The sequence below is a fragment of the Clinocottus analis genome, unplaced genomic scaffold (genome assembly GCF_023055335.1).
Source record: "Clinocottus analis isolate CAN_PGR_092001 unplaced genomic scaffold, fCliAna1.0.p SCAF_13, whole genome shotgun sequence".
Classification (NCBI taxonomy): Eukaryota; Metazoa; Chordata; class Actinopteri; order Perciformes; family Cottidae; genus Clinocottus; species Clinocottus analis.
The window spans coordinates 12417501-12432231 of NW_027175854.1; the positions used below are offsets into that span (position 1 = coordinate 12417501).

Here is a 14731-nt window from a genome sequence, read left to right on the forward strand (position 1 = left end):
TTTTGGCTCAGTGGTAGGGTGGGTCGTCCTTCAATAAGAGGTTCGGTGGTGCAATCCCCAGCTCCACAAGACACTCCGCAACCCCTTCCTCCCACAGGCTGTGTGAAAGGGTTAATGACCTGTAGTGTTACAGCACTTTGAGTGGTCAGAAGGAAGAAAAACCATGAGTCTGACTTACGTGAAAGTTTGCACAGTTCAATGTTAAACGCATACATTTCTAATATTAATAGTGGAACAAATGTTTTTATTGATTTTCTCTTAATTACCAAGTCTAATTTTCTACCTGTGTGTTGTGGATGCACTTCTGGATCCATCTGGACTGACTGGAACCAATGGTTCTCTCCGCAGACCTGATGATCCATTGCAGTCTGGCTCTGTTTTGTCATATTTATCATTATTATTATTATGTACTGTAGCTTCCATACAGATTTGTCAAACAAACCACACATTGCAAACGCTCCACTGCGTTCTTCTTTCCTACAGAATTTCTTGGATAACTTTCCTACCAGTGATGTGATGGTGTTTGTGGCTCGGAGCTGCCTGTTGTTCCAGATGATCACAGTCTACCCCCTGCTGGGATACTTGGTGCGAGTCCAGGTCATGGGCCAAATCTTTGGCAACCATTATCCGAGGTAGCATTTAAGGACATTATCATTTAAAGTTCTTGTTATTCCTGTGGGAGCAGATTGTTTATGATAACTGCTCTTTTTTTTTTTTTTTTTTTTACAAGAATGCCTTTGTAAAATGTCAACTGCAGGATGACAATAACAAAATGAAACAAATGCCTGAATATATTACATTTTGCTTTCATAAACCTGCAGTTTGTTGGAATTACACTAATTACAGATGAGCTTGCTATCAGTTTTTTCAGGCTCCTTTGTAGTAGTCTCAACATATCAAAGGTTTTCACATTGTGTCTCTTTAGTTTCTTCCACGTTCTGGCACTGAACATCTTAATTGTTGGAGCTGGAGTCCTGATGGCCAAGTTTTATCCCAATATTGGATCCATCATCAGGTATGTTTGAAAAAAAGAGTAAACATTCAGAAGAGATACTGACTTAAAGTGTTAATAGTGTATCAGATTGCGGGGTCAGGAGCTTTGTGCATGCGCAATTCATTTTCAATTTGGACGCGGAGACTGCAGCGCTGAGACTAACCGCCTGTGAGAAATTTGTGAGGCGGAGCGGCTTGCGGCAGCACCCGCTGCTCGTTGAGAACAAAACTACATAACAATACGTGCTTTCACGTCAGGCTCAAGTCGGCACGTCGTCAATACTGCCTGTCGGTGAGGCTACGAAAGCATGCACATGAATCGCCTTTAAATTACAGACATAGAAGGTCCGATGGATCATAAAATAACAAAAGGCAAAACAATAAAATAAATTAATATTTAATGATGAAATGTATTGATAAGAACTTGATTAAATTACCAGCCATGTATTTCTTTTTACTTTTTACCTAGTTCGTAAGGCATGATTCTTTCTCAGACCTAACAACACAGTATGTTTTCAGCAGCTTAGTGGGACTAACCATGACGCATACACAGCAACAACACTAGTTAGCTAGCATCATTAAGTTATACAACAATGCAAGGCAACTAATAGCAAAGACATTTACTGAATCAATGTCTCCTCCAGTCTTAATATCAAACTATCCTTTGGCAAGATACTGAACTGCTGCCTTCAGTCAACATTTATAATTTAAAAAATGTACTCTGCAGAGTGCAGATCTCTCCCAGCTCTGTCTGAAAACACCACTGCTCTATTGAACGAATACAACCAACAACTGGTTAACCCCAGTCCAAACAATTAGCTCCAAGTCTTTGTTTTAGACATTTAAAAAAAAAATTGCGAGGAGTCAGCAGGCATGGCTGTATGAAACGGGTTCTAAAACGTTTTTAGAGAGAGTATGCATCACTGAAACCACAAGAGGTCCTTTATCATGCAGCGAGACATAACTGGACACGGTTATAGCGTCACATACTGGGTGACATAGAGCTGGGCGGCACAAGGCATCAACCTCTGGGCCTGAAAAGTAAAGCCAATAAGGACGAGCATTTAACCTGCCTTTTCTGTACTGGCCATCAGGGGGCGACTCCTTTGCCTCTATTGGGGTCTAATAAAATACTACTTCTTACTTGATTCATTACTACTTCAGTAAACATTGTAAAGAGTTTATGGTCTCAATCCTAGTTTCAAAACAAAATAAAGTTCATACATTTGGTAAATTATGGTTCATTTAGAGTCAAAAAAGCAATTAAGCAGGGTATGATTTTAAGGCAGGCTTACTGTGATTGACAGGTCTCGTCTATACCTCACTCCTCCACAATCCAAATATGGTCAGTTCAGCTCGCTGGTTGCAAAACGACAACATGGCAAATGCCGAACTCAAGGCTTTAAAACAGCAGTCCACAGACTGACTTTTTATACACAGTCTATGATCACACCAAAAGTGATTTATTTATTGTTATTAGTGTAATTTATCCTGTCGTTCAATCCTCTTACGCATGCTAACTTTTATTTTCTTGCTGATATTGGCTTGGGCTGTAGATGTTTTGTCAGCTGGTCAGCAACACATAATTAGCTGCTGTCTCTTTTAAAATAGCATTCTTTGCCTTTAGTGCGATCTTGCTGCTGTTAAAGCCACATTGCTGCTGAATGAAACTCATTCTACTTTACAGATTGGCAATTTTGTCATTTAGATACAAAGTCATCAGTTGAACGCACAAGCAGACAGTTGCGAAACTTAACTAAATGCTCTGTACTGATTTCAACTCTGTCTTCCTGTGCAGGTTTTCTGGAGCAACATGTGGCTTGGCTTTAGTGTTTGTCTTCCCTTCCTTAGTCCACATGATCTCCCTGAGAAGGCAGGGCACTCTCCGGTGGCCCTCAGCCCTCTTCCACAGTTTCCTGATCCTGCTGGGCATTGCCAACCTGCTGGCTCAGTTCTTCATGTAGATGTCAGACTCAGACGCTCTTAAATATTTAGAAGCAAGATGAAAATATGTGATTGAGCTCTCAGATGGGAAATATAGAATGTATAGTAATAATGGCGTGCATAATTTCATTGATGAATTCATACATTCGTCAGGCAGACAGACACCGCTCCAAATGAATGCTCATGTTGCTCTGTTTCCGGGTTTTGGAAATGAGGAACTGTTTGCTGACGAGTTCATCATATCAACTTTAAAGATAATGCCAATGTTGCGTTCACAAATTGTTTTTTATTGTAGGTTTACATTTGTTACACAAACTGGTTTACTGCTTTACAACTGGATTTTATGATCGCATAGTTAAGTTGTGCTGAGACCGGGAAATCATATTACTAACTTTGTGATTATGTTTACTGTTGTGTTTTGTGTGCATATTTTTTATGAGCAGTGTTTATTTATTATGGCAATTGTCCAAACACTGTCTGTTATATTCAACTAATGATAGGATACACAAAGGGAATATATGCGTAAAAAAACAAAACAAGAGGAGAAAGTATAGTTTCCTGTTCTTAATCAAATTATAAGATGAGACAAGATGGAGCTTTATTCATCCCAAGGGAGATTGCTCTGCAACAGCTGCTGTACAAAGTTGGGAAGCGCAAATATATAGATTGCAAATCAAAAAACAGACGCAATGCCAAAAAATATAAAAAGGGAAGGCCTAATTTCAGTGTAGTTGGGGGAATATGCACAGATATACCTATAATACTGACGTATAAGAAGGAGCGCAAATTACCTTTTAAAAGCAGTGATAATGTTGCTGAAAGGCTAAAGACCAATAAATATGGATTTAAGCAGAATATTTTGTTATAAAAAAAATGTGATTTTTTGAAAATGATTAAATCTATTTGTTTTTCAATAAATGTTGACTTTTGGACTTTGCAACGCTCAGTTCATTTTTTTAATCTTAATACCTGCAATTTTATCTTAATACCTGCATCTGTGTCATATCATCATTTGTTAAAAAAACACAATCTTTTTATTTATTTGTACTGTTAATTGTTGTTTTGCTGCGCTGCTGCGTGTCACATGAAGGTGCAGGTAGGTCCAAGGGCCCTCCGGTAGATGGCAGTAAAGTGACTATTATGGCTGCTGCAGCAAAATGTGATAACAATAATGACAAAACATATCTTAACTGAAAAACTTATTTCAGGAACTGCTCTTTGGACCCTGAAGTCCAACTAATTGTTACCATATGCCTGAAAAAAATCACAGCAGATAAGAAACAACAATTGGGGCTCAATCGTGACATATCAGTTTGAAGTATAAGACTCCTCTAAGGACTCTGTATGGCCGTATCTTTCTCATTTTACAAGTATCTATATTTCTGAGGAGCAGAAAAGAAACTAAGAGACACCTAGTTGTGAATTAAATAAGTTTAAGGAAATCACATTTTGATGCAAAGTAATATGCACTATATGTTTAGTTCTAGGGAGAGTGGCCATCTGTTGACCTCTCTTCAATTGGTAATCAATGATGTGAGTCACTGATTCTACCACATGCAATCCTATTCATTTAAATGTGGTTTGTTATTCATTGTACTCATTCTTTATTTATTCCCTTAATTTTGTTGAATTAATCGTTGACTTAAATATTCTCTCAGTATTTGTTTTTAGTTATAGTGTTTAATAAATATTTAATTTATAAATAACTTGATAATTTGACCTGTATGTATATTATTTAGTTAGTCACTGTACACCATAAAAATAACTTAATAACAACCCTGATTTTAAGACTTAACCGATTAATATAGAATAAAATAAAACAGTGGCAAGTGTTTAACTAGTCTTTTTGTGTACCAGGGACTCTACCTCTATGGCCAGCACACTGCAGGTCCAGCTCTTGGTCCATCACTGCTTGGGGGAGCTCTTGAGGTTCAGAGAGTACCCTGTGGCACTAAGTGGGATATTAGGGCTTTGTTTCAGGTATACCTTAAGCAGAGGATCAACCACTTGTGCCTTTTGCCTGGAAAAGCCTGAAACGGAATGAGCAAATGGAAATCCTGCCGTTCATCATAGCCAGTAACCCCGTTGAGCTACATTTGCACTGCAAAAACATGCAAGGGTTCATGTAGCAGGGAATGAGGACATTGCGCTCTCGAAGAGTCCTTCATTGACAATGATCTCTGGAGCTGCTAAATGTAAGTTGGATGAGATGCACAACCTGCTGGCAACTGGTTGGTTCAAGATGTGTCAATGGGCATGTAACTATGGTTGTTTCTCACATCCCACTTGAAGCCAAATACAAAACCACATAGCTCTGGCTTCTGGGAAAGCACTCTGACCCACACTCTGCACCTAATTCAACTGCAATGAGTAACCCTTTTTTAGGGCCTCATTTGAGGCTTCAGGCTTAAATGAGGTCAGGACCTTTTTGTGAGTGTGTTTGTTGTGTCAACACGTCTCGGCTCCACACAGAAGTTCAGGCTCATTATGTTTGATGCTAAAGCATGATGACTAACAGTAAATAATGTTTGAGGTGGGGACAGTGGTGTTTGCATTTGTGTTTGGTGTACTTGTCACTGGCAAAAACCTGAGCATGTCCAATTTTCTTTTCCATATTATTAGAGGCCAGGGTGACGGTTTATATCCTAAATTCTCCCAGAGGGTTGTCTTGAACAAATAAAAAAAAAAGATTGGAAAGATTATAATGACTGGGATGATGCATTAATTAGAGAGAGTGACAATACATCTTGTTCCAGTCTCAAACTGATGCAATTTAAGGCTGTCCACCGCATCCATTGCCAAACCTTAAAAAAGTGTATTCCGGTACCACAGATAACTGAATTGATGTCACATGTCAACAGCAAGCATGACACACATGTTTTGGTCATGTCCTTGTCGACAAGGCTGGACAGCCATGCTGAGGCTCTGAACATGGAGCTGTGCAGAAAGAGACACTTCTGGAGAATCAACAGTTTGTCAAATAATCAGAAGGAACACAACTTGCTTTGTATAGGTAAGTGGTAGAGGGGGGTAACATTAATTTAAAATTAAAATGTTGTGAATTTGATCAAGAAATTTGGTAAGAAATGTAAATATAAAAATGGTAATAAATAGTGTTAAATGGCATTTATTTAACACTTTCTTTTCATGAACAACTAAAATGATGATTTAAAACATTTTATTTGGTATCAACCTCAATTATATTTTTAAATTTATTTTTATAGCCAAATCACAAATTTACCTCACAAGTCTTTTCAATCTGGACAGCATCCTGTGTCCCAGGGCCCTCGCCATCACAGCCTCCTGTGTTGATTTTTTTTTTTTACATAATCAATTATATTGATCATTATACACTGATTGTATCATTGGAAAATCAATGAACTTTCAAATACATTAAAGCTGTATTTAGATGTCCATTCCAATGGATTAGTGTTTTGGAAAAGATTTTGAGTTAAAACTATACATCTTGTTTATAACATATTGATATGTACTGTATATGTAGTGTAAAACCTCATGTTTATTTTAAACACAGTTCAAACACAAATTATGTACTTTAACTGTATGTTCCTTAAACACTCTTTGTCTCACAGCTTGCCATGTTTGCTAAAAAGTGGCTGTGCTTCTATTGCAGTGCACTTTAGATAATGTGGAATGCTAATTGGCTTAAAGACATCAAATCCAATTAGTAATCATTCCTGAATTTGGGATGGCAATAATTATAGATCTTGACATCCGCGAAAAGGTAGGTCCATTTGACTGGTCGAGTATCTGAACAGTATCACAGTACAGTCATTTAATTTAGTTTACGGCTCCAAATTATATGTTTGAGTGTGCAGTACCCCTTTAAATGATCACAGACTAGTAAACCCAACCTTAGTTGTGATGAGCGCATTGATCTTGTGGCAATATCCCAATGTAATTAGTAGGGCAACTTGCGATACAATAACACACTGTGGAAGGGTGATGTGCAAAATACGTTGAGGAGGATTTTAAGTTAACTTCGAAACTTACATTTATTGTTTATAGTGTGCCTTTTCCACAAAGCTTTCTCAGCCTTTCTAAGTCTGCATTTTTTGTCTTTGATTAAAATTGATTTGTGCTTTCCTCATACAAAGTAAACTGGTTGCTTTCTCTACATATACTCTAAACACATTGAACACACAGTTAACCCCTTTTAATGAAGTTAAATAATTACAGATCTTTCTGTTTTCTTCCATTTCTTCCTCAAACACCTGAACATGCTGTCTTCACCCATCTCTCGACATATACCTACACCAGAAAAACCTTCTTGACTACACCTAGAGCAGCTTCCCCTCTCCATCATCATCCTGGTATTAGACATGGTGAACCACCAAATTCTTCTCTCCATCCTCCAAGAACTGTAAGTCTCAGGCTCTGCACTCTCCCTGTTCACATCCCTCTTCAAATTCACATTGTAACCTGGAGAGAAGGTGAATCTGAAACATGGAGTCTCACAACTGGGATTCCTCAGGGTTCAGTTCTGGGTCCCCTCTTCTTTTTTTTACACCAATTTGGCTCTGGTATACACTCACATGGCTTTTCCCACCACAGCTCGTTTCCCCTGTTTGAAGTGAATTTCTGCTTGTCTTGCTGATATATATATATATATATATATATATATATATATATATATATATATATATATATATATATATATATATAATTACACTACAGTTAGCTTGAGTATGTCTGCGAGGTAGATGTCTGCACACCGCCTGAAGCCCAGCCCAATCAAGACCAAGACTGAACTGCCATCCTATACGTGACCTCTCCACTTATTATTTACTCCCCAACTCAGACTACAAAGAATCTGGGTGTGACAGAGGATGACCAACTGTCCTTCATTGTCAACAGCAAATTCCTGCTACATGTGACATCTGACCTCTGAAGCTTATCCAGAATGCAGCCAGTTCTCTCACACTACACCGCTCATCCACACCTCAAATCCTCAAATCATCTGTCCTTGCAGACTGAAAAACCGTTCTGCACCTTGGTTTATAAAATAAAAAGTAAAGAAACTCTTTTCCAATCTCTTATTGTCTCTAATTACAGTATTTTATGTAGATAAGCATATTTAACGAAGTTGATGGACTTTCATGATTCTTGCACTTTTTGGGATGCACTTATTGTAGTTATTTTTGGATAAAAGCGGTAGCTAAATAAATGTAATGTAATGTTCACACCTGACTGCCCCTTTGGACTTATGATCGAACACCCTCAAGTGGGGTGGACATGGTGGCAGCTGTGCCCTGATGTGTGTCTGGATGGATTGTCCAATTGTCTTCAAATGTTTCTACTTCCAAATGCTGTCTCCTCGACCATATTCCGACGAGGCTGCTTAAGTTTTACCTTTAATTAGTGTCTCTCTAGTAGATATTATTGATGGGTCTTTATTAACGGGTTATGTACCACAGTCTTTTAAAGTGGGTGTAATTAAACCTCTTTTTAAGAAGCCCACTCTCAATTTAGAGACGTTGGCTAACTATAGACCTATCTCTAACCTTCCATTCCTCTCTGTGATACTGGAGAAGGCTTTTTACATAACAATGGTTTATTTGAGGAGTTTCAGTCAGGATTTAGAAAGCACCATAGCACAGAAACAGCACTAGTGACAACTACTAATGATCTGCTAGTTGCATCAGATAGGGGACTTATCTCTGGTACTTGACTTGTTAAACCTTCGTGCTGCATTCGACACCATTGACCATGACATCTTATTACAGAGACTAGACCAGTCAATTGGTATTAAAGGTACCGCATTCAGCTGGTTTAAGTCCTATTTATCAAATCAATTTCAGTTTGTATATGTAAATGATGAAGCCTCGATGACCACCGCCTTAACTGGTGATGCGCCGTCATATCTTAAGGAGCTCATAGTGCCATATTACCCTACTAGAGAGTTGCACTCACTGAATACAGGGTTACTTGTGGTTCCAAGAGTCTTAAAAGGTAGATTGAGGGCTGGAGGATTCAGTTATTAAGCCCCTCTTCTGTGGAATAAGCTTCCACTTTCAGTCTGGGGAGCAGACAAAGTCACTTCCTTTAAGAGTAGACTTCGGACTTTTCTCTTTGATAGCTCTGATAGTTAGGGCTGGCTCAGGTTTGCCCTGGTCCAGCCTCTAGATATGCTGGGATAGGCCGAGACTGCTGGGGGGCATTTTAGGATACACTGAGCTCCTCCTCTCCTCCTTTCCTGTTCTTTCTCTTCTTCTGGATAAATCATTGTCTCTTCAACGCACATTACTAACTACTTCTTTCCGGGAGCCTCTGTGCTTCTTCACATGCAGTTTCCATAGATTGTGGCTGTCTGGAACCGGTTCTACCTGCTGCGATGGATCACGACTGTCTGCAGCTGGTCCTGTCCCCCACCATGGATCGTAGCTGTGTCTGGAACTGGTCCTGCCCCTTGCCATGGCTATGCTGATGCGCCTACTCTCTACTTTCTTCTACTGACATGGATTGTGGTTATTTGGATCGTGGTCCATGCCTGCCACTCCTTATATGAATAATTTCTGTCATATTCATTGAATGTGCTGTAACTCCGTTACGTTATTTATTCTGGTCACATGACATCTCTTGCTTCTTTCCATCCAGGGAGAGGGATCCTCCTCTGTTGCTCTTCCTCAGTTTTCTTCCCTTTTTTTCTTGTGAAAGGGTTTTTATTATCTTTATCTGGGGGAGTTTTTCCTGATTCGATGTGAGATCTCGGTACAGTGATGATATGTGTTCAGATTGTAAAGCCCTCTAAGGCAAATTTTGTATTTGCGATTTTGGGCTATATAAAATAAACTGAATTTAATTTTGTATTTGAATACTTCCACTTTTTTTGCGTGCCATGTCCCGCTGTTTTAGCATGAACATTAGTACATGTGCTTTGTTTGTTCTTGTGGTAAGTGATTTCTCTTAAACTCAGGGTCCATTAGGACTTGGGAAAATTGGTTAATGAGTATGATTACTTTTTGTTGTTGTTGTTGTTGTTGTTGTTGCAGAAAGCAATGGACAATATAAAGTAAAAAGCAAATATTAAATATTTTTGTGTTCATTAATTTCATTCCATAAGTGTGTATTATTATTTTTGTCAATGTTCATTCTACTCCTAATGTAGTATTATGGGATGCACACTGAAATTTCTTTGAGAAATTATTCTTTTCCAACGCAGACAACACTTGGGAAGGCCAATGAGAGCCAGGGGAGATTATACTATGCTAATACTAACACTAATACATGTGTCAATAAATAAATCTGGAAATACACAAATGAATAAACACTTTATTGTTTATATATTTATTTTGTGACTTGATCTATTTATTTATTCATTGTTTAATTTTTCATGCTCATTTATTTAGTGATCTATTTCTTCTGTCACTGTTTAAGCCTTCCTACAGGATGAAAATGCTGAGAAGATAATCAATACAGGTCCCTAATTCAGGGCCTGACAGGAAGTCCTCTCCCTCAGATACCATTACTGGTATTAATTCTATCCGTGGATGGGAAAGGGTCACAGCGGTGTCAGTGTTCAGTGTGACGGTGTCCTGACCTTTGTGACTGTCTTCATCTTGTTTAAGCCCTGACTCCTCAAGGAGACTTTGGATTGTCCTGCTAGCCTATTAGCCCACGTAGTGGGGGGTTGGGCAGTTAATAGTTTATTGGCGGTCGAGGGGCTTTCTGTCACACTTGCATGCTATTAAAGGAAGTGTTAGTTTTGCGATCAATATCCACAGTTTACTATGTATGTCTGATAAAATTGGATACCAAAATAAATGTTTTAGTATGACTGAGTTACATATATTTTGTGTGTTTATATTTTCATGTTATGTTTTAACAGTTAAAATGCCTGGGCTGATTTGTAGTTTTGTTATTTTTAGCAATTTCTTGGTATACAGAATATAAAAATAATAAAAAAATAAATATACATTTTTGCACTCCCAAAATGTCCTCCCAGCAGTGATAATCGAGTATTGAGAGTTATAACAAATCCATGGCACATATACTATTTATTTCTACCTTTTTACATGCCCATGTGCTTAGTTGAAACCATCTTGAATACTATAGGCTGGGTTCATAGCAGACATTTTGACTTAGCACAGTAGGTCAAGCACAGGTGTTACTAATATGTGAGTGTGTGTGTGTGTGTGTGTGTGTGTGTGTGTGTGTGTGTGTGTGTGTCTGTCTGTCTGTCTGTCTGTCTGTCTGTCTGTCTATTCTTTTTCGTCATTGTTATCATCTGTGTTATTATGTTATTACACTAATGAATGTATATACTTTAGAAGAGTAGAACACAATGGCTGCATCCTCTTGGGGTGGATCATATGTCTCCTTCCCCTTGACAAAAAACACACCCTTCAGTATCAGCATGATCAATGGGGAGTGGTACTGGAGGGGGTGGCTACAACAGTTTGGCTCTCTGGGATTCGCTGACATGCGCTCTAATTGGATCAAGTAGGAACTTGCTTAGCTGGATGCTTTGTGCTGGGATTGGGAGCAGCCTGCAAAGAGAGCACGGACACCGCCAGACAGGAAGAGAGGCAGAGAGGGAGGAGGCCAAAGGCTGCCCTGCTCACCACTTGGGAAGGAAAGACTGAGAGAGGAGGGGTGAGAGAAGAAAAAGGGGAGTATCCCGTCTTCTCTGCCCTTCTCTGCTACTGCAGCCCTCCCCCTCTCTATGATTCTCTTTCTCTCTCTTTCCCCTTACTCATCTGTTTCTGTGGCTGTGCTGAGAGGAAGGGCACCTGCCGCTCCCTGATGATTCAGCCTTTCAGCTACTTGGAGCTCCACAGACAAGACCGCATGTCCCTCCTGCCACTGCAGTGCCTTGTCGTCCCGTCCTCTGCACTACAGCTACTGCAGCTGGCCCATCACATCCACACCGCCTCTTCTGCCCAAGTGCTCAGGTGAGTGAGTGCTACTATTCCACCGCTGCTCTCTCGTAGACCATGCCGGACATTTAAGGATTGAAATTCTCTGGCAATCTTTTTTTATTTTTGCAGACAATTTTGACAGTTCTATTTTTAGACTTTTCTGTGAGAGAGCATGAGCAAGGAGCTCTTTTCCCTCTTGCGCAGAAGGCTGTCTACGTCCCTCCCAGACTGTTAAAACGGTTCAACTCACATTTTTACCTTCCTCTAAAATCCCAGCTCTGACTCTGCAGCCTCATGATGGAGAACATACTCGAGGAGACTGGTGGCAGACAGCCACTGTGTGATGCTCTGAGTTAATAGCTGAGGTACCCAGAGATCCTTCATTCAGCAGTTGGAAAAGGATGACTGAGGGAATGGAGGACTTCTCTTCTGGGCCAGCTCCCCCTCCTGGATCAGTCTCCCCCACAAGGTCTACTGTGGACACTGGACAAGTCCCAGAGGAGAAACCAGAGGAGACAGAAGCAGCTGGCCGGGAAAGTGGGGAGGAGGGCGCAGAGGGAGGTGGCGATGGCGATGGGGAGCATCTGGGGGCTTTGGGAATAGTGGCTTTGCCAGGGACCTGCTGCGTGTGCATAGAGATGGAACAGATTAACAATTGCCTGCACTCTGAGAAAATCTGCATTCTGCCTATCCTGGCCTGTCTGCTGAGTTTAGCCCTCTGCACAGCTGGCCTCAAATGGGTCTTTGTGGATAAGATCTTTCAGTATGAACCACCGACACACTTAGATCCTAAACGCATTGGACAGGACCCAATTTTAATATCAGTTACCCCCACACTGGGACTAACTATGTCCATGCCTCATTCAACTCCATCTTTTGTCTCCTTGACCACCGCCACTACACCAGGACATCCTGGTGTTTTAATGGAAGAGAAATCTACTCAAGGGCCGTTCATGCCTCAGTCTCCACGAGTGACTCAGTCTGATCCCTCTGTTACACTGAAATACAACGCGGAACGTCCCGCCGTCCCAAAACAGACTCCCCACCCACAGACAACACAGGCATTAAACGACATCATCATCCCCACAATCTGTAAGTACCCAACACTCAATTGTGAAAGCTCTTTCAGACAGGATGTCCCTCTGTTTCAAAACTAGTCTCTAACATCATGATATAGGATATATTTATGGGCATAGGGATACAAACTGGAGTCCTACATAACCTTGGACTGTGATTTGCATCATTGTTGAGACGAGCTGAGTGTGTTTATGAAAAGGATTCAAATGTTTTGTCTGTTTTGTCACTGAGTTTGTAAATGGTGTGTTCTTTTTACTGGGCCAGGAAGTGTCAGGACGTTGCCTGAAAGCAGACACGTTGTGACTTGCAGAGCGTAGCAGAGAGGCCCATGACTAAGCTTCTGAAACTGTGCTACACAGACAGACGTGCAGGACATAATAGTTCTATTCAGACCTACATTACCCATACAGTGGTTGAATGTATAATTTCAAACATTCACTCCTTCCTCTTAAAGTATCATCGATCCATTAAATTAAACCACATGATGTGGCTCATTACAAGAAATAGATTGTAAGGTGTTATTTTAAATTTCTTAGCTGGTAGGAGACATTGAATAACAAAGATCCCTAAAATGTGTCTGTGCACATTTTCAATGGAATGAAAAAGTGAAAATCAATAAATGATGAGGGACACAAACTGGAACTGCAGGCTGTGGTACCGGGAGACTTCCTGTTTTCTGTCTGTGCTCCATTTCAAGGTCAGAGCTTGCTGGAGGCTAATTGATGCCCCCTCCATCCATCCGCCGCAGGGAAAAACAACCCACTAATATTGTCTGTCTGCCAGTGGCTCTTCACATTGACATGTCTGCTGTAGACACATCGACGTGTGCTGTTACACTGTTTCTGGGTTAGCTTAACTAAAATGAAAGTAGTGGACGGGGGTCAGTCTCCAACCAATGCCTCAGTGAAGGTGTATACTGCTTTCTTAATCAGCACCACAGATAGATGATGGATTAAGGGGATTAAATGATGATGTTATTAGGTATGGGGTGGGCGGTTCTCTTGGAAAAATGTTTAATAAACAAACTCTATTGATGCTCTCTCACTCGGCACCTTACTTCCAATGTCTTAATCATTGGTAAAAAAATATGTTTATGAATAATTAATAGTTACTATCGTAGTGAGTAAAACCAAAAACATCATAACTTTATTTTCTAGAGTTGGAAAAATAGTTATAAATGTATTTAGTCTCGTAGACTACCATTTGGAAGTACTCCATTACATCTCAGATATACACATGGACAGATTCAAATGTTTGATACAAAATATAAATCACTTATTTATCATGATAATACACCAACAAGGACAAAGAAAAAAAGAATTAACGAGTAGGTAACAGTTTCTGTGACACTCGTGTCTATAATGTATTTTAGACGTGTCTCATAATCTGCATATCCTGTAACACTGTATAATTATAGTTATAAGCAGTGATAAATATTACTTTACAACAATAATCAAAACACATTATTAATATTACACACAGCATTTTTAAATGACTTATTAGGTCAACTAGCATAATACTTCATAATTGCTGTTCACTTACTGATATGTGTTTGATAGAGTGTACTATAAATCCCATAGTTGTATACATAATACTCTTTTTATATTTAAATAATTGTTATAATGCTTCTATACCTCACATTTCATTACTTCACTTACACCACTAAGAGTAGTTTGTATTAATATTATAATGTATAAGAGGGATTATAATGCATCAGATTATAATGTTTTAGAACTAAGATAATTATGAAGCATTATGATACTAGACCTTATAAGTCATCATAACATAGTCTGTCATGGGTTATTGTTATTGTTATACAACATTCAGAATATTTATGG

The 14731-nt window shown here is 39.4% G+C and overlaps 2 protein-coding genes across 5 annotated transcripts in view; both read left to right on the top strand.

Moving 5' to 3' along the window:
- slc38a9 (solute carrier family 38 member 9) overlaps positions 1 to 3877 on the top strand; it is a 27002-nt gene extending 23125 nt beyond the window's left edge. For both annotated transcript variants that reach the window (XM_068574106.1, XM_068574105.1), the window contains exons 13-15: positions 484 to 632; positions 926 to 1015; positions 2792 to 3877. In XM_068574106.1, coding sequence (XP_068430207.1) covers positions 484 to 632; positions 926 to 1015; positions 2792 to 2957 — 405 coding nt within the window. In that variant the 3' untranslated portion in view covers positions 2958 to 3877. The remainder of the gene's footprint in view (positions 1 to 483; positions 633 to 925; positions 1016 to 2791) is intronic.
- A 7692-nt stretch (positions 3878 to 11569) lies between these two features.
- The window catches only part of nrg1 (neuregulin 1), a 39403-nt gene continuing 36241 nt past the window's right edge, over positions 11570 to 14731 (top strand). For all 3 annotated transcript variants that reach the window (XM_068574797.1, XM_068574798.1, XM_068574799.1), the window contains exon 1: positions 11570 to 12908. In XM_068574797.1, the coding sequence (XP_068430898.1) occupies positions 12218 to 12908 (691 nt within the window). In that variant the 5' untranslated portion in view covers positions 11570 to 12217. The remainder of the gene's footprint in view (positions 12909 to 14731) is intronic.